This window comes from Aspergillus fumigatus, chromosome 7 (assembly GCF_000002655.1).
Source record: "Aspergillus fumigatus Af293 chromosome 7, whole genome shotgun sequence".
NCBI classification, from domain to species: Eukaryota; Fungi; Ascomycota; class Eurotiomycetes; order Eurotiales; family Aspergillaceae; genus Aspergillus; species Aspergillus fumigatus.
Genome location: NC_007200.1, coordinates 401305 through 419560, shown reverse-complemented (window position 1 = coordinate 419560; position 18256 = coordinate 401305). Strand labels below are relative to the sequence as shown.

The window sequence follows — 18256 nt, the reverse complement described above, 5'->3', positions numbered from 1 at the left end:
CGACTAGAGTTGGAAATCCACTGAGTAGTAGACAAGGAGCTGCTGGTCCAGCTTGGCAGCCTGCGTGACCGTTCCATCTAGACAGAGCCGGATTGTCATTGCTCTTCATTTTGGAGATAGGAGTTTGCTTGCCATTCATCCGATTGCTTCAGTTATTGCTCTTCTGATCTCAAAGGCAAGTACTCGGAGGATCTCGCAAAATATTCTGAAAGCCTTTTTTTTCCTCTGGCGCTTCCCCCTCGTCACTTCTTGAATGCTTATTTAATTGGTGTTGGTAGATCGCTGGTCCCCTACTCCACCAGACAACGAAACGCAATCGCGCCTCCCTCCACGAGTGGCACCTGTTTATTTGTCACTAGCCAGCTTTTTGCAGCTTATTGTTGCCAAACTCTCTCCTCTTTTGAAGAAAAGAATACTCCCCAGAAGCCTACGTGCGGAAGTCTCATTGACCTTGGCTTATCCACCTATTCTTCCTTATCGCAATTCCCCCACACGATCGGTTACTCTTGCAACGTTGTTGTTTTCATTTATCTGACCGACTCCTGTTGATCTGCGGTCCGCGCACGAGAGTCGCTAGAAACGGATGTGGTGGGGAATGGTATACTCACGGACTTCATAGCTTCTGTTGTGCGGGTATCTACCTCGCTTGCGATGCTTATAGCATTCTAGTATCATCCCGCGCGATCGACCAAATCTAGAAACGATAAAAATGTCTACAAGTGATCCCTTTGCTTTCCTGGAAAAAGAGCCCAGGCCGGTTGCCGTCAAGAAGCCACATTGGAGAGAGAAGCTATTCTCGAAAGAGAGGGAGAAGGACAAGGAGAAGAACATCAAACCCTCCACGACGGACCAGCAAATTGAAGCGTTTCTCTCTCCAGTTCGTTCAAAATCCGTATCGCATGCTTTAAATTCAGCCAATGGAACAGCTCGAGGGTATCAAAAGCCCCGCCTGGACACCTCCCATCGATGGCCTTCGGCTCAAGATGTCCTGAACGCTACTTCTCCAATTTCCAAGCCTGCTTCCGCAACCGAGATCTACCCCCCGACGAGCTTTCCATCCCCACCACGGAAGACCCGCGCCCGAAAGGGCCTCAAGGTCCGATTTTCCGATAAAGATCCAGAAGTGATAGGAGAAGGTGGCGACGAGACTGAGGCTCCTACGATAGAAATATCGTTGAACCGTGGGCGTCGGGCTGAGTATGAATCAAAGGCACCTCAACTCCAGCTTGACACTTCGTTGGGAGACACGGATGGTGTATCGCAGGCGAGAACACCTCAACGGAAGGATACAAGCGAAGGGATCAACACAGCGGAACGGAAGCCACTACTCGTCCAGAGCCCTCAAGACTCCGAATTCTTGTTGACATTGAATCTTGGCGGTGCTGGTTCTCGGCTTTCGTTCCGAGCATCACCTGAGTCCAACTCGTTTGCTCAGCGTGTTCGGGCGAAGATGCAAGCTGAGGAGGGTCGTGCTCTGCAGCATGGTTGTCAAGACTATCCCTCCTCGCCGGAAGAGGATGGACCACTCGCTGAGAAAAAATCCACTGCAGCCTCACCCGAGAGCCCCAACTCGCTGTATGAAACACCGCCTGTTTCGGAGACTGAGCCTTCCCACCCGGCGTTGACCCTTCGAATTCCCGCGAACTCAAGCACGCACAAGCAGGGCGGCACGAGTCCTATTGAGCTGAACTTACCCGCTGCTCTCACCTCTGGCCCCGAACTACGGAGTCTTTCACCTCCCAAGCCGCAGCCGATTCCCCGAAATCCTGTACAAAATCATCCAGTCAGCCGAGACGCGCGCGACACGACTCACGGGGGACAGTTACCGAAAGCTTCCCTACGATCCCTAGCCAGCCAAGTAGGTGATACTGCCTTCACGGATCTCAAGGCGTATGTGGCACAGTATTCTCCTTCAATCCGCGTTGCAGCAGAGACTGGCAAGCCTTCGATGGAAATTTCTCTAGCCGAATGGATAAGGGCAGCGGTGTGGTGGTTTCTACGTGGGAAGAAGAAGCTTGAAGTTTATGCACGATCTCGCTCTTCCAGTTCTGGGGGGAGGACACCCCAAGGGAGCTCCCTGGGCGCCGCCAAACAAGCCTTGGTGGACCTTGGCAAAGCCTTGTGGATTTGTGAGAACGTCGTACCACAGCACAGTGAACTATCTCGTTATGGTACTAGGGGGATTGATGCAATTATTGCTGTGGCAAGCACGACAGGCAATAAACATCTAGCAGATTGTCTCTCCCTACACCAAGCGATTATAAGTCACTTGCGCTCTTTAGCGATGTCAATCAGGAGAAATAATATTCTTTCTGAACTTGCTTCTGAAGGCGATGCGGCTGTCCAACCTGACACCAATGTGTGGGTGGGGTACCCGGTTTTCGCCCCTGACGTCTCAGCGGTATTATCTGGAGCAGCCACAAGGTCTGTTTTGGTGGACAACTCCGGAAAGGGCCCAAGCATTATTCAGATGATGCCGCTGGGCGATACAAGCCGTTATTTCAGCTATGGAAGTATGTTTGTGGAGGCTTGCATCAGCTCACAGGAAGACGACTCGCAGGAGCAATTTTCAATACCATGTGCTTTGTCTATACTACGTGACCGCGGAGACTGGTACGTATTCGCAGCAATTACAAGCCAAAGTGAATTGGTCAATGTCATGATCCAGTCGGACAGAAAGAAAGGTCCCACCTGGGATGATGTGGAATGGCATGTCAGGTCGCATTCCATGAGGGTTAGACTGCCGCGGGGCTTCGAATTAGATGTTTCGTTTCAAGATGAAGATTTCAAGAATCTCTGGAACATTGTCCATTATACGCTCAAAACCGAGGCTAGCCTTCAACCAGAAGCTGGCGAAACCGTCATCTTCGAATACACGTTGAAGAACTTCCAGTATATGGACTCGGGGACTCCCAAGGCTTTTCCTACGGAACCTGTGGAGCGCTGTCGACTACGGTTATTTGAGCGTTCAGAAACGGTGACCGAAGGCACCGGCTCCCGGAGCGCTCATCGAGGCTTTCGGTTGACAGTACTTACCAGTCCCAAGGTGAAGACATTGAGCAGTGTCCGCCATATTATTGGACATGGCGCTCCGATCATTTTCGGACTGCTCAGAGGAGAAGATGGAGCTCCCGCGCTTATGCTTAAGGTAAAAGAAGATGGAAGGAGTCGGTCAATGGTGATGACGTTTCAAGAAGTCCAGGACCGAAACACCATGCATGCCCTGCTCTTGGGGATGACTACGAGTGATCAAGAATTCAAGATACCGGACATATCCCTACAAGCCTACAGTATCGAGCAACCCGCGGACAAGTTCAATGGCCAACCAGTTAAGGTTCATCTTGAGTTTCCCGCCGGTAATGTGTCAGTGATTGACCAAGAACGTGCTTATGTGGACCATGGCTATGGTCCTACCGTCTTATCTGAGCATTTGCGGGCCTTTATCGCAACAGAGTGGGGTTCTGTGACAGATCGCCTGAATTTGGGTATGCGCAAATCTTGCCAACGATTCTAGAGATCCACTGACTCTCCCTCCAGGTCCTGGTGAACTAAAAATGGGGTTGGACGTTAACAACAGGACGGGTTTCAGTTTATATAGACCAGCGCAACAAGACTTGACAGTCTCAATAGCCGAAAATCTTGTTCCTGCGGAGGTGCCAGACAAGATAGCCAATTTCATGCAAATTGCCATGGTCAAGCCCATGGTTCGACGCTTTGAATTTGCGTCTCTGAAGGGTATGTCCTACGATAGTCCTTTCGGCGCAGCAATGTGTTAATTTTCCTTTCTAGATCTTCATACTTTCCAGGCAGCTGTAACGGGGTTCAACGTTTTATTTGACGGGTATGTACCTCTACGCCCATCTACCAGATAGCCTCCCGCCCGTACTCACTGCAAACGTTAGCGTTGCTTCCTCGTTCATGATCTCCCGGCGCAGAATGGTAGTCCCGATCTACAAAAAGTGGGAAGCGAGTTTGGCTCGCTTACAAATCGTTCAACAAGAGAAAGTCGTACAGTTGGTCGCTTTCTTGGCCGATTTCAATCATGGACGATGCATGAACTTTGTGCTCAAGGGCACGGATACGCTCGAAAGTTTTGGAAGATCGGGCAAATTCTGTATTCGACTTGTTGACGCCAAGTTTGCGCTCCCGAAAACTGAAGACGATCCCGCTTCGGACTTTGTTTGTTTGGATATGCTAGATTATCCCAGTGAACATGACGATATAACGATTGCCTTTGACTCCGAAGCTGGTATGCTCTCTCATGTGTCCCAGGGTCGCGTTTGACGCTAACTATATCGATAGATCGTTCAGCTTTCCAAGCTGCAGTACCGGGAACAGTTCGTGAGCCATCAAAGATGGGCTCCCTTCGGCGGTAATTCATGGGTTACGAAGTCTTTCGCCATATGTACATTATTGAGTCGACGTACCAGTTGCTATTATCGCAATATACCCCCTTTTTCCATTAATTATTGGCCGGGTCCCCTCGTTCTCCTATCTGGCGATCACTCAATATACTGGTCCACAACACGCCTGCTTCGACGTCACGTGTGTCTTGCTGTGGGGTTCGCCGACAATCGGCCATCTGAACCCCCCCGCTACTCGACAGGACGTTCCTTTCTCTGTTATTCACAATATTCTGTAACTAAGAAACATCACAATGGCTCATCTCAATCAAGCAATTGGCGCTTCTACGCGCTCTTTGCACGCAGATGATGAACTCAATGTAGTTACCGACGTTGCTCCACCATTGCATGTCTCTACGACCTTCCGATACTCGGACAATCCGGATGAACTGGTACCGCTCACGGATCTCAGCGGCGTATGTCACAGCAGTTTGATCAATCCTTTTTGTGCTTATTGGCCTTACTCTGACATTGTCAATTTGTACTCTAGTATGATCAAGAAAAAACCAGCCATGTCTATTCCCGTCTCTCCGCGCCCAACCCGACCCGTTTCGAAGTCATTTTATCGTCACTCCTCAACGGCGAAGCAATCAGCTATTCCTCGGGGCTATCCGCCCTGAACGCCGCGCTTGTTCTGCTGAATCCTCGGCGAATTGCCATCGGTAATGGCTACCATGGGTGCCACGGTGTGATCGAAATGTTCGGCCGCCTGACTGGACTCCAGAAACTCGATCTCGACTGCCCTGCTGAGCAGTTGGAGGCCGGAGACGTTATTCTCTTGGAGACGCCCGTAAACCCGCAAGGAACTGCTTTCAACATCGCAGCATACGCGGACAAGGCTCATTCTAGAGGCGCGTATCTGATTGTCGACAGCACATTCGCACCGCCAGGCCTACAAGACCCCTTCATCTGGGGTGCCGATCTTATCATGCATTCCGGGTCCAAATACTTTGGCGGGCACAGCGATGTTCTCTGTGGTGTCCTTGCAACACAGCGCAAGGATTGGGCGAAGAAACTCTTCCAGGATCGATTGTACTTGGGCAGCGTGATGGGTAACATGGAGAGTTGGCTTGGTGTGCGCAGTCTGCGCACCCTCGATATTCGCGTCCAGCGCCAGAGCTCGAACGCGGCGAACTTGGTCTCGTGGTTGGACAAGGCATTGCGCGCGCAGAATCCCGCAGCGGGTAGCGATGAAGCCGCCACGCAGGCTGCCCTCGAGCAAGTCTTTCACGCGAGTCTCCAGAAGGAGGACGAGGAGTGGCTACTAAAACAGATGCCTAATGGCTTCGGGCCTGTTTTCTCCATCACCATGAAGGAGGAGGATTATGCGCGGAAGCTGCCCAGCAAGCTTTCGTTCTTCCATCACGCTACCAGTCTTGGTGGGGTGGAGACTTTGATCGAGTGGCGGACAATGACCGATGCCACGGTAGATCGTCGGTTGCTTCGGATCAGTGTAGGCTTGGAGAACTGGGAGGATCTCAAGAGCGATCTTGTTAATGCTTTCCGCGCGCTCATTGGGACCAAGTAAACAGTGGTGTCGCTAGTCCATATATAATTGACCCAACTGTCGAGCTCGTAATCTCAATCCCTCAAGAAGCAACTGAATGATAGTCTGCGCATCTTCGCTATCCGTGTATAAAACCTTTGGCTGCCCTGCTGTACTCTTAGATCTGTTTACAAGTACTGTGTGATGCTGAGGTGTGGAGTCGCGATTGGCGATAAGAGTTACCCCACACCAGCTTCATCACTCAGCACCATCCTCATGATCCTCCAAATAGACTGAAAAGAGCATCAACCGCTTTCATTTTTTACATCATTATCGACCATTCCAGCGAGCATAAGCCTGCCCTCTCACCCGCTACCGTAAACGGATCCCCTCGGTAACACAATAACCCCTCCTCCCAGGATGACCAGCAAAGAAACACAACCAGTCTTCCAAATCCACTACTTCTCCAGCGCATCATCCTACACAAATAAAGCGACCGAGACGCTTCCAGCCCCTCTTCCACTGTCCAGGCTCTTTGATTTCCTAGAGGAACGATACCCCGGTATCAGGGAGAAGGTGCTGGTTAGTTGTGGGGTGAGTCTGGGAGAGGAGTATGTGGATGTTGAGGCCGATGGGGAGGTGGTAATTGGGGCTGGGGATGAGGTCGCGATTATTCCGCCTGTTAGTTCTGGGTGAGGTGTTATCTATTTTGGATTACTTGGGATTGAGAGGGAGGATGTGATGTTTAGATACCCTGGGTGTCTGCTTGAATGGAGGAGAGGTAAGTCTTCAGTCTCTGGATATAGGTGACGATTGCTGATATATATGTAACAGACCGATACTTCAATTATACCATATTAGCGCTAGGAAGCCATGCAACAGATACAATACATAAGTCAGGAACAGAAGGACAGAAAATAAAAAAAATCAATCATATTAGCCATTATTTCCACCCGGTCATACTGCCGTATCTTGTCTTTGTTAGAACGAACGCATCAGCGAAGCAAGAGGCTTTCATCCATCCAGCTTCTCACCACCGGTCGCCTTCTTCTGCCGCCAAAGACAGGCGCAGCAGACTGCCGAAAAGAAGAACAAAATACTCCAACATTCATCTATCAGCTTGCGTTTCGAGAATGGGGTCAGAGGAGAAGAAGATAAAACTCACCACAATGCAATACTCAGCCCCCAGATTGACTTTGCCTCCAGACACACACCTCTAGACGCCGCTATCCAGTTCTTGTAATCGACTTTTCCGCCCAGATGGTCCAGATAGTTATCCAGGCTCGTGGCGAAGGCATATGCAGACGATCCATCACCCGTCAGATCTCCGATCACATCGCACTTGAGGTATGAGAGTGGTTTCCCGATGATGACGGCCACGACGATGACGGCCACAAGCACCAGTGCGTCCATTATGGCGCTCGCGAGGAAGGGCAGGATGTTATCCAGGAAGAGGATGAAGGAGATGACGCAGTAGATTACTGCTATGCAGGTCTGGCGAGGCTCTGTTAGCTCTGTGATTGAGGGATGTGGGAATGAGCGACTACTTACCACGGTAATTGTGCCGATGAAGACGCTCGGCGGCGTTGCGTTCTTTGAGACGATCTCGGCGATGAAGTTGGCTGTTAGGCCTATGATGGCGATGAGAGAGCAAGCTTGGACGATCCGGGCGATTTGGAAGGTTGCACCTAGTGCGCCGTATCTGGCCATGTTGATTGTGTAGGGATTGAGCAGATGATAACCTATGGTGTCGAAGGAGTGTAGTGGATTGATATCTGCTCAGATGGGAGAACACGACTAGTCGCGGAGGGAATGTATAATATAGAACCCAAAGTGAAGTATGAAAATTCAAAGGAATGTAGATAATATCTCTGAAAAACGATGATACAAAAACACAACTAAAGACAAAGAGCTGATTTGATTCTGATATTCTTATCCACCCACGGTGGACAATAACCCTTTTATAACACCACCGTCCTCCGCAAAACAAAGCGTCCTCAACATCAAAGACATCAACAACCGATCATGGAGAAATAAATTTAGCACATCCAAGAATCTAGACCCAGCCCCATTGTTCCAGACAGGCGGTTTTCCATGCGCGAGGCGTCAAGAGCGTCGATCGGTACAAGCGCCCGGAGCACTACTCGTCGAGGATGGAGGCCATCATCGTCCCGATCCAGACCACCGATCGAGATATGTGAAATAAGCGGCAAGGCACGAGCCACCATTATGACTCTAGCCTTTCAGCTATGGATTTAGGATGCAAAAGTCGACGGAGGATATCGACGGGATGCACACGCTCTGTTCTCCACCCTGGCGCTTGGAGGGAGTGCATTGTCTTCCGCCGGGGGACTCTCAGCCAACAGCCCGGTGAGCTTAATTCAACCTGATACAGCACCAAGGGAAAGTTGTATGATGCTCTTCGAAGATATGTTGTGAGAGAGTAATGAAAATGTCGCGTTTCATGGCTTACCGTGCATTGTTTAGAAGCCAATCAAAGCGATGGGTTGGGGGAGCTTTGATTGAGCTCTTTCAAGGTGAGGATGGGATCTATTTTTATTTTCTAGAATTGTGACATGACATAAACAAAGGAGACAAAACTTCATAGACAGAAAAGTAAAAGAAGCGAAAGGAGCAAAACGAAAACGCGAAGGGGCTGACCTTTCACCCTGCCCATCTTGTCCAATGTCCTCGAGTCAGTAAATGGTTCCGAGGACTGTTTCACTGATCTTGCGGCCTTGAGTGTGCTGCTACCTACTACGAAAGGTGTCTTACTTCGGGCCTATTTAAGCATTGCTGCACCCAGGGCCGGCTTTGATTGACAGAATGACTGAGAGGACAGCACATAGATGGACCCTCGAGAAAGTGGGATGGCCATGCCGGCGGCGATCCATGGCGTGAAAGTTTGATGATGCGTCGCCTAGGAAGCAAAGTCCTCGTCTCTTAGACATCATCAAGCTTGAGGTAACTATTTCAGGTCCCGTCCTTGGCAGTGCTTTGATGGTTCAGCGTCACTAGGTTTAGTGCTCTCGTGAGAACGTTCAAAGTAGTAGGGTGTATCCTCTATCTCATGCGGTCCAGATTTGATGTCAGACTTTTTAATAGGTTTATCAACTTCAAATGGATGGACCTGCGTAGTTCTTGGCAGGAAGATATGTCTCAATGGCTGCGAGGATAAATACATGGCCGAAGAGTTCATTCCCAACAGCCAAGTTAGTAGTTGAATGCTTGGGATATTGATGTTACATGGATGTCAGCTTTATGTACCCGTCTATGTCTTCCAAACACGTCACGGGGGTTCAGTTGGTGGCACAGTCCAGCTTGACAAGCCATAAATATAAGCTATTATATGACAGAATGGTCCAAGATCAATATAAGACAGCATATCGTTAATGAAGCCTGAATCCTCCGCTAGTTCTCTTCTGGAAAAACCCATCTGGATCATACTTGATCCTGGTTTGCAATGCCTGCTCCCTGGTACGGATACGACCCCAGTAGTCCTGTCGGAAATATGCATCATTCAGGAAGAGTGGCCGGTAAACATCAGGCAACAGTCCCTTGTCAATGTTGTCGCTGATGATGTTGTCAAAGCCCCTGTAGAGATTCTGATTGGCAGCATCAATCTTGCCATCGTCTGCAGCAAAAGCATAGGAGAAGTCCAGCTCAATGATAATATAGTCTTGATCTGTGGGAAAGTCGAGAAGGTCCTTGTGGGTTGTTAGCGCATTTTTAGATGCTATGAAGGCTTTCAGCGATTACTCCTCCTCTAGCTTTGGCTTTGCTGGTGATAGTCCGAGGCATTGGTTGGAATGCAATGGACCCGAGCATGTTAGGCACTTCAAGTACAGTGTTTGTCACATTAAACCAGTGGTCGTAGTATCTTTGCATGACCTCTGCGCCGACTGTCTTGTTCGGCAGAGGAGTGGTCTCAGTAGCAATAGTATACCGTTGGCCGCTCAATCAAAGTCAGTAGCTGACACGAGTACTGAGAAGATCATCTTACTGCAAAATAAAAATATCGTTATGTTTAAGCTGTTTCGATATGAGATAAGCCACTCCAGATGACTGACGGCAGGGTTACTAACCAAGTCATAGTAGCTATCCCACGTTTTAGTAGTATCGGTAGGTCCGATTGCTGTAAAGTTGGTAAAAACACCCTCTGGTGGCTCAGGCCCGTCGTAGAAGAGGAACATGATCCAGGTGTGGATCAACAAGCCATGCTCACAAGTCACAATGATGGCCGCCTTGTCATCGGGATAATGCTCGGTGAAGTCACGAAGAGCGCTCAAGACTTGAGGCGTCTTATCGGCTGTAAAGATATAGTTTCCTCCCCATACCTGTGCTTTTTAGATACGCCGAATGAATATAATTGGACACGGTTTACCTTATGGTCTTGAGGATGCGTCTGGAGAGTGTATGCAGTAACAATGCCAAAGTTGTTACCACCTCCCTTAAGAGCTGCGAAGAGATGTATCCCCATGTCAATTTTTTTTTCCAGGAGAATCGTGTATTCTGCTCTGTTTACCAGTATTCTCCTTCGCGTTGGCATTGACCACAGTCCCATTGGCAAGAACCACTTCAAAGTTGACCACGTTGTTGGCTGCCCAGCCATACTGTGAACTCAAAAAGCTCAACCCGCCTAGCCAAATCAGTGAGATGTCAACCATCGCAAGGACTGCAACTTGCCTCCGAGCATATATCCTCCGACGCCCACTCCACCAAGACGTCCACCAACGAGTGTCCGCCCAGTACCATCGAGACCTTTCTGAGCATCTTCCCATGTAAGGCCAGGACCGATGATAGCAGTCTGGTCTTCGGGATTGTAGATAACTTGATCAAGGTTCTCGGTCGAGATGAGAAGGCCATCTTGAATGCTGGCGAAGCCATTGTTGGGCATATGTCCGCCCGACTTCACCGCGAAGAGGTCGTCAAAATTGTGCAGTTGCTTCACAATCGCAGACATCTCCAGGGCGCTCGTAGGAGTAGCGATACATGTCGGCTTCAGGTCTCCACAGGCAGCAGACCAATAATTCGCCAGGTCCTTATAGTAGTGGGGACTCAGCGGCTTTTGAATCTCTATGCCCTGTTGCTTGATCACCGAGCAGATATCTGCAGCCGAAAGGCGAGCAAGAGCCGCCACGGTTATTGCTACAGCTGCGCGCCATGGTTGACCTCGGGTCATGATGGTGCGTTATGGGCTTAGAACAACTTATAGAACACCAAACGCAACCTGGGATCTCTGGGAAAACATCGCGGCAGACGTTGCCAATGATTCATCTATTTATACTCGTTGATGGAGAGGCGGGCATGAAGGGCGTGCTCGTAGAAAGTACAAGGCAACTTCTATTCCAAAAAAAAGGGCTATGGAGACTCGGATGCGCATCCATTTTCAGACAGCAACGCGAGAGACTATCGGGTTGGCCGGATAGACAAATGAACATCCTTGGCAACAAAGCAGGATCCACATCCTTGGAAGCTTTTGGTGTTGGACTTTCCCTGTTATAGCGCATTCTGCAGATGGTGGGACAAACCTCCCCCATGATAAGGTCTTGCAATCACAAGGCGAGCGCGTCATGCCTGCAGAGAGACATTGCAGACTATCCAGTCAATATGTTAGCGGCTGCAAAATGACAGAGGACGCCAATACCACGGGAAGTTGATGTTTACACCTTTATCCGCACGGAGTATTAGAAGGACGCTGAATCTCGCTTCGTGATCATCAGGGCACAGTTTCGGTTGAGTTACAACGATTAAGTGGTCGGATCACCCATTTGATTTACCCTAAGATCGGCCATGGTAAGGACAAATACCATGCAAGAACAAATGGAGAATCAACGAAGATCGCCAAGACACGGAACAGTGTCATATTAAGCAATAGTTCGCTTGTCAATACGGCAGGGATTCATCAAGGACGTGACCTCATCAAAGCAGCTTCCGCCGCCAGATAGGAAATTATGCAGCCCAGCGTAAAGCAAGTCTGCAATCCCAGTGATCAATGGCATACCATCAGAAGCCTGCAAAGAGTTCGTCATGTTGCCATGCGGAGAGCTATTTTCGGAGTGATCAACAACTTGGTGACAATCAAACTCAGACAAGTTAAGCGAGTTAGGTGTGGAGAACTGGAGTAGCCGGCCCAAAGTTGAGCTTTCTCTCGACTCACCGTTTTGGGCAACTGGAAAATCAGGGGGAATTCCATCCCTGTAAGGGCCGCCGCAGATGCCGTGATTGGACTGATAATAACCCAGTATTAAGAAAGCGCCATAAGGACACAGCGATAGAAGGATTGACCACGCGGCTGCTTCGGTTAGGCCATCAGGGAAAAGATTGGCAAGCCCCTTAGTGTCTAGGCCGTCGCGTTCCCTGTTTTGTAAAGGAACGCATCCTCTTTGTACCCTGACGAAAACCGAGAAGTCGAACATTCACCCAACAAAGTAGTCCTGTTGGGTAGTGCACAACATTTGCATGGTTGTCCTCACTGGATATGTATGATGCCAGAACGATTGTTCAGCAGAAGACCATACTTTGTTGTAAACAGTACCCTCGTAGGGCGAGCAGGGCTCGATTTCTGGAAGAACCGCATGTTGCTTGAATTGGTAAAACGTCCGATAATATAGACATCCAAGCGGAATTGGCAACGAATATACTTCGCAGCATATCCAGCGAGTTTCAAGTTGAGCGACGCCCGCGTTCACAAAGGTGAGCGCGAAGGGTATCAAACTGGGAAACGTCGAAAGTATTGGGGAACCAGACTCCGACCGCCAGGGCGGTGAGTCGAGAAATGCCGGCAAAATGCAATAAGTTTTCGATGGCATCAAACAGAGGATACTACTTGAATCTCCAGGGGAGATTTCAGTTGTATTATGTGTTGATTCCTGGAGATGTCTTTGTTGATGCAAAAGACGTACATTTCCCGTGGGTTCATTGGGGCGGGCCATCTGCTGAAGCGAAATCGCGTTATAACTGGGACTAAACACACAAGTTGCTTGGGGCGCATATCGCATTGTCCATGCCTTGCTCGCCGGACGCTGGCTACGAATGTTGAGGTGAGTACTAATTAATAATGTGTGATTGGATTGCTCTGATAGAAATTCTGATAGTTGCCCACCGCTGGACAGGACTCGCAACAGACTACTACCTCTATCGAGGATATCCTCCTAAAAACCGAGTTCGAGGAGAACAAAGACATTCGGAATTATCTGCGCAAATGGCAGGAGACGCACCCGAACATATTGGACCCGGTCCGAGGGCCTGGGACGGCCAGCACATCAGATCCATCGGCTCCTTGGGTGGGAAACATGCTCAACGATGGCATGGAGCCGTTTGATGCCGGTAGTGATGTTGTACGCGAGGCAGATGAGGAGAGCTTGGAATTCCACAATATCGGGGACGAAGGAGAGGGAGTAAATGAATTCCTCCAGCCAGGGGACTTGGTGGCTCTTTCTACGTAAGTAATGGAGAAATTTCTCCTCCTCCTCTGGTGCTTGGATTAACTAACTCTTGCTCCTCTCGAAGTGTCGACGGCATTTTAAGTTTTGCAATTTACGTCCGCTCTGTCCAGAAGCAGCAACAGTTCTATACAGAGCGAGGGAAATGGCGAATTGCCAACAACAAAGATCTGGACTATGTCCTGAAGGGATTCGCTCCTCCAGAATTGGTCGCCCCGCTTCTGCCACATTTTCCGGACACAGTGGCTCAAATGAGCCCTGAGATGCAGTCGGCCATTGAAGGTGGAGTACCGAGACCTGTTGGTGCCCCCCTCTTGCAAAAGATCAGTGACTTCGAAGCAAAGATCCAAGATTTCTACCGAGCCCATTCGCATATCCTTGATAATATGCATGAAATTGTCGCAGACGAGGAAGAGAAGCTAGAATACACCCTGGAAGAACTGGCATGTAAGACCTTAGGCATAGAGGAGGAGGCCCTGGACGATACGATCTTATTTGCCGTGCATCAGACTATCCGCCGGAACTCATTCATTATTGAGAATGACCGAAGTTCGCTGTTCACAAATCATTACCTGGTGCAACCGAAACGAGTTGCCAGACTCCTCGATACTGTCACCAAATGGGTACATGAACACCTGGAATACCTCGTCCGGTCTGCGACAGGCAGGCTAATAGGAGAGGAGAAGTCCAATATGAAGGACCATCCCCTGCAACAATTCCTGCAAAAGGCCCGGCGTCTCATACGGATGAGCAGGAAAGTGCGGTCGCCGACGATCATGGCGAGCGTTGGTCCGACGGCACACCGCTTCGCACCAGGGCAGGATGGAAAACCCATGGTGTATCGCGAAATGCTCACCGAGAAGTTCGATGACAACGATCGAATGATCATAGAATATCTGTTGCTCTGGTGCATACCTCCTAGGAGAATGAACTCTGGGCCGTTGAGGTCGGCTGGCTCGCACATCATGCGCGCTACTGGAATGTATACCACGCTCGAGCTGAACGCAGCGACCGTCAAGCTCTTCTTACAGGAATTAGGGGTGTTATCTCCTTGGGAAAATTTACGATTACTTGACCAGAGTTTAGCTCTTCCTGGACACGGGATCTCGCGCAAGTCAGACGCTATGTGGGAAGATGTCAACCAAGTGTGCGAGAAGCTCAGATCAGAAGGGCTCTCGGATAAAATGGAGAGCCTGCGGACTGACTTTGGTAATCTGCCAGTCTACTGCGTGGACAATCCTGACGCGCAAGAGATAGACGATGGAGTCTCCTTGGAGCCTATTCCAAGCTCGACCGACACGTTCTGGATACACATACACATCGCCAACCCCTCCGCATTTGTCGAACCTGACAGCTCAATCATGGAATACGCCGCCGTGCGTAATCAGACTCTCTATGTCCCCGAGCGCACATACCCGATGCTGCCCAGCTCATTGACACAGAACCATTTCAGTTTGGCTCCTGGTCGCCCTACTCTCACATTCAGTGCCAAAATGAATTTGCAGGGTGAAGTTCTGGAAACGAAAATCGCCAATGGCATTGTCAGAAACGTAATCTATATTACGCACGACAAGCTACGTAGTCTTTTTGAAACCACCACTGGATCTTCGGACACCCTGACAGTGGGAGGCACTATCACGCAGCCGCATTCTCGGGAAGAGTTACAGAGCTCGCTGACACCAGAAGACGAACGTGCTTTCCATACCTTGCGTAAACTGATGCTGGCATTTCGTGAATATCGGCTCAAAAACGGTGCCATGGAGTGGCCGTCGCCTGCTGACAATTCAGTCTCTGTCTTTGCAGGAACGGCGCCCATGAAACCCTACACCATGGATATCACCAATGGCCGCTACTACTTGGGCGATCCAATCATCCAGTTGCGCTTGCAGGATGTCGACCCGCACGAAGTACCTGACCTCACCAAGCGAAATCTCGTCTCGACCTTGATGAATTTCGCTTGCTGGATCTCTGGGAAATGGTGTGCAGAGCGCAACATCCCAGCAGTCTACGACGGAACATGCTATCACCCCGAATACCCGAGACTAACGAACGAAAACATGGCTGAATATGGAGGAGAAGGATGGCTGCACTTCACACCCCCCAAGGGTATCTCCTCATCGACCCCCATCCCACATATTCCCCTCGGCCTGGACGCTTATATCAAATCCACAAGCCCACTTCGGCGATACGTCGACCTCCTCGCACACTACCAGATCGAAGCCGCGCTGCGCTTCGAGCACGAACACGGGCGGCCCTTAGACGCCTCGAAGGATACCTCTGTTCTTCCCTTCTCCAAGGACTATGTCGACAAGTACATCGCAAGGTCACGCTGGAAACGCAACCGCATCCGGGACTGTGACGCCGCGTCCAAGCAGTTCTGGTCGTGTATGCTTCTCTTCCGCGCATTCTACTTCGCTGAATGCACATTACCCGAGACGTTCCCGTGCCTCCTCCACAAGCCCTACAGCTCTACCTCCATGGCAGGCACCGAGTTCGGCGAAGGATACGCGGGCGTCATCACGTCTTTAGGAGTCCGCTGTCAAATCCTTACCCACAACGTCCCGGATGCCAACATTCTTAGCCTTGTTGAAGCTAAGATTACCTCGGTTGATTTGGCTCGCATGCTGGTCATCATGGAGGCCACGCGAGTGGTCAAGCATTTTGAGCGGGTTGGAGAGTGGTGTTAGCTCGTCGCTTTTTCTCGAGGCTGGAGAGTTTGACGAAAATTGTATTTTACCAAGTTTCCTTTTGTGGATACCTCGCCTCTTTTGGACGACGCAAGACGTCATTTTGTGTGCAGTTATAGAACTGTGGTTTATATGTATCATATGGCGATCTCGACGATAGAGAGCTTCCGATCCGAAGCTCTTTAACAACAACAATATCTTCTGGTCTGAGGGCTTTGCATATCTATAACAACCCACCTTTCTAGGATTTCATCGCATTGAATAATGCTTATCTCTATGTACAGGCTTTTAGAGAACTATATGTACAAATTAACAGTCGAAGCGACTATATACACAACCAGTAGTCCCCTAAACAGAGTAGGTACTGTCAATATCCCCCCACCTGACCTTCGAAAAAGTCACCGCCGTATTGGGATAGTTAGCCTGGATGAAAGCAGGATCTCCCTCAGTGCTACCGCACGGCCCGGCACCGTCACTATCAAGCCAATGCATCCACAGGCTCGGATCATCCCAGATACTGAACACAGGCACCATGCCCCTCCCCAGAGCCTCGCCCATACGCTGCAACCCACCCAGCGCCTCGAACGTCCTCGACGACGAGCAGAAAGCCTCCGTCATGGCGACGGCCGAATTGCCGATCACCATACCCTCCTGCACGTACAGCCTGCGGATCTCGGCCAGAGTTCCTGTCGCGGTGTTATCGGCCGTCACGAACTGCGTGACGACGGTTATCGGCTTGGCGGTGTCAACGGTGAGACCGTAGCCATAGTAATCCTTTGCGCCGAGCTCGTAGGGGTTGTAGGTGCAGCCATACCCGTCGCAGATGGAGTAGCATTCGGCGCCGGTGCACGCGTACAGGCCGGCTGTGGTGCACGGGTGCGGGGAGAAAATTGTGGAGCGCGAGTTGGCCTCCCAGAGGTCCATCTCCTGGCAGCAGGCACCTGCGCCGAGGGTGTTGGCCTCGCCGTTGATCCAGGGACCGGGGTTGAAGCACTGCGCGTCGCAGTAGCCTGTGCCGTAGGTTGCACCAGCGGGGTTGAGGGCGCTGCGGCCGCCTGAGGCGTCCATTTCGGAGAGGTAGAGGGCGCCGTTCATGCCGCAGGGGAGCTTGGAGGCGTCAACGTCGAAGGTGAACTCTTGGTTGAGGAGCTGCAGCTTGCTGTAGTTGATGCCATCCTCGGCGAGGAGGTACACGCGCGGCCTCAGTGTCTTGATCTGGCCGTTTTGTACTTGGTATTGGCGGAGGGTTATGGCGTCGCCTGAGTTCTGCACGCCGAAGCTACTGTAGTCGGTGATGCCTTCCACTACGCAGTTCTGGCTGCAGGTCACCTTGTCGGGGCAGAGAGACGGGTCGAGGCCACTACTCGTGGTGCATGACGTTTGGGCTCCCATTTGGTGTATCCAGTGTGCGTTGATGTCAAGAACCACTGAGGTGCTTTGTGCAACGCAGCCAGCCTGAGAACCGCACCTGTATGTTTTGAGCTCCGGGTGGTTCTCAGCGATGGACCCGATCTGCTGCGCAGTCACAAGGGGGACGAGAACCAGCGAGGCGGCTGCCAGTGTTTGAGCCATTGTTGCAGTTGCATCACACAAGGATGAGGTGCTCAGTCAGTGGACAAATCTTTCTCTGCCCATAGGAACAGCCCGCAGGTTATATACCGGTGCTTCGAGGAAACGTAGCGCACCATAGGCGTTTGGACCCACGGTTTGATTTTGGGATATCCCCTTTGGGTCCGGAAGGTGCCTGGCATACTGCTGCGGGATAGAGATCCGAAGTATGAAGGCATTGCATCATTCGCATGCTGCTCATGTTATTCTCAGGGTCAAATTCCAGTATGGGGATCAGCATAAAGATCGAACATTAGAACAATGCAAGAGGGATCATGCTCAGCAAGTAGAGGAAGATTTGTTGAATAGGCTGTCGTCCCCTGTTATCCTTGGCTCCCACAATCATTGGGGAAGAATCCGAGGACAAGCGGAGTACCGATTGAGTTTGTCTGAAAGTCTTATAACGTGTTCTGTGAGAAGCGGACTCTGCCTGATCATGAGCCTTGGCTTCGAAAGGAGTCTCAAGGTTGCAAAACTCGTGCCGGACTCAGCAGGCGTCTTTGGCCAACTGGCAACAAGCCCGCGCAAGAAGTCGAACTACTCATTGATAGTGATACCATTCCAATTACTGTTTTCAGTTGAGGGACATGCGGATTATTTCCTTCCAGATGCGCTCGATGTATGGTA

At 50.5% G+C, this 18256-nt stretch overlaps 7 protein-coding genes and 1 non-coding gene across 8 annotated transcripts; 5 read left to right on the top strand and 3 right to left on the bottom strand.

Annotated features, from left to right (window-relative positions):
• Window positions 1-709: 709 nt before the first annotated feature.
• Window positions 710-4376, top strand: AFUA_7G01600 (uncharacterized protein; the record flags this gene model as incomplete). Its single annotated transcript, XM_741679.2, has 5 exons — window positions 710-3485; window positions 3538-3735; window positions 3790-3841; window positions 3903-4249; window positions 4303-4376. 5 exons carry the CDS (start codon window positions 710-712, stop codon window positions 4374-4376), a joined length of 3447 nt encoding a protein of 1148 aa, XP_746772.2.
• Window positions 4377-4531: 155 nt separating this feature from the next.
• Window positions 4532-4555, top strand: AFUA_7G01595. The gene has a single exon (XR_013344531.1). It is a non-coding gene; the product is annotated as an uncharacterized ncRNA (non-coding RNA).
• A 102-nt stretch (window positions 4556-4657) lies between these two features.
• Window positions 4658-5931, top strand: AFUA_7G01590 (cystathionine gamma-synthase; the record flags this gene model as incomplete). Its single annotated transcript, XM_741680.1, has 2 exons — window positions 4658-4819; window positions 4894-5931. 2 exons carry the CDS (start codon window positions 4658-4660, stop codon window positions 5929-5931), a joined length of 1200 nt encoding a protein of 399 aa, XP_746773.1.
• Window positions 5932-6309: 378 nt separating this feature from the next.
• Window positions 6310-6585, top strand: AFUA_7G01580 (MoaD/ThiS family protein; the record flags this gene model as incomplete). The annotated part of the gene is made up of 1 exon (XM_741681.1): window positions 6310-6585. The coding sequence occupies one exon, from the start codon at window positions 6310-6312 to the stop codon at window positions 6583-6585; it is 276 nt and encodes a 91-aa protein (XP_746774.1).
• A 318-nt stretch (window positions 6586-6903) lies between these two features.
• Window positions 6904-7841, bottom strand: AFUA_7G01570 (uncharacterized protein; the record flags this gene model as incomplete). The annotated part of the gene is made up of 3 exons (XM_741682.3): window positions 7441-7841; window positions 7055-7383; window positions 6904-6988 (listed from the first exon to the last, which is right to left on the bottom strand). Exons 1-3 carry the CDS (start codon window positions 7597-7599, stop codon window positions 6904-6906), a joined length of 573 nt encoding a protein of 190 aa, XP_746775.2. The 5' UTR covers window positions 7600-7841.
• A 1437-nt stretch (window positions 7842-9278) lies between these two features.
• AFUA_7G01560 (FAD-binding oxidoreductase) lies at window positions 9279-11182 on the bottom strand (the record flags this gene model as incomplete). The annotated part of the gene is made up of 7 exons (XM_741683.3): window positions 10576-11182; window positions 10415-10528; window positions 10274-10359; window positions 9975-10226; window positions 9893-9921; window positions 9649-9844; window positions 9279-9596 (listed from the first exon to the last, which is right to left on the bottom strand). Exons 1-7 carry the CDS (start codon window positions 11069-11071, stop codon window positions 9279-9281), a joined length of 1491 nt encoding a protein of 496 aa, XP_746776.2. The 5' UTR covers window positions 11072-11182.
• A 1522-nt stretch (window positions 11183-12704) lies between these two features.
• Window positions 12705-16021, top strand: AFUA_7G01550 (exoribonuclease II; the record flags this gene model as incomplete). The annotated part of the gene is made up of 3 exons (XM_741684.2): window positions 12705-12932; window positions 12987-13333; window positions 13402-16021. The coding sequence occupies exons 1-3, from the start codon at window positions 12768-12770 to the stop codon at window positions 16019-16021; spliced, it is 3132 nt and encodes a 1043-aa protein (XP_746777.1). The 5' UTR covers window positions 12705-12767.
• A 348-nt stretch (window positions 16022-16369) lies between these two features.
• On the bottom strand, window positions 16370-17593 carry celB (glycoside hydrolase family 7 protein; the record flags this gene model as incomplete). The annotated part of the gene is made up of 1 exon (XM_741685.1): window positions 16370-17593. The coding sequence occupies one exon, from the start codon at window positions 17591-17593 to the stop codon at window positions 16370-16372; it is 1224 nt and encodes a 407-aa protein (XP_746778.1).
• Between the last annotated feature and the right edge of the window lie 663 nt (window positions 17594-18256).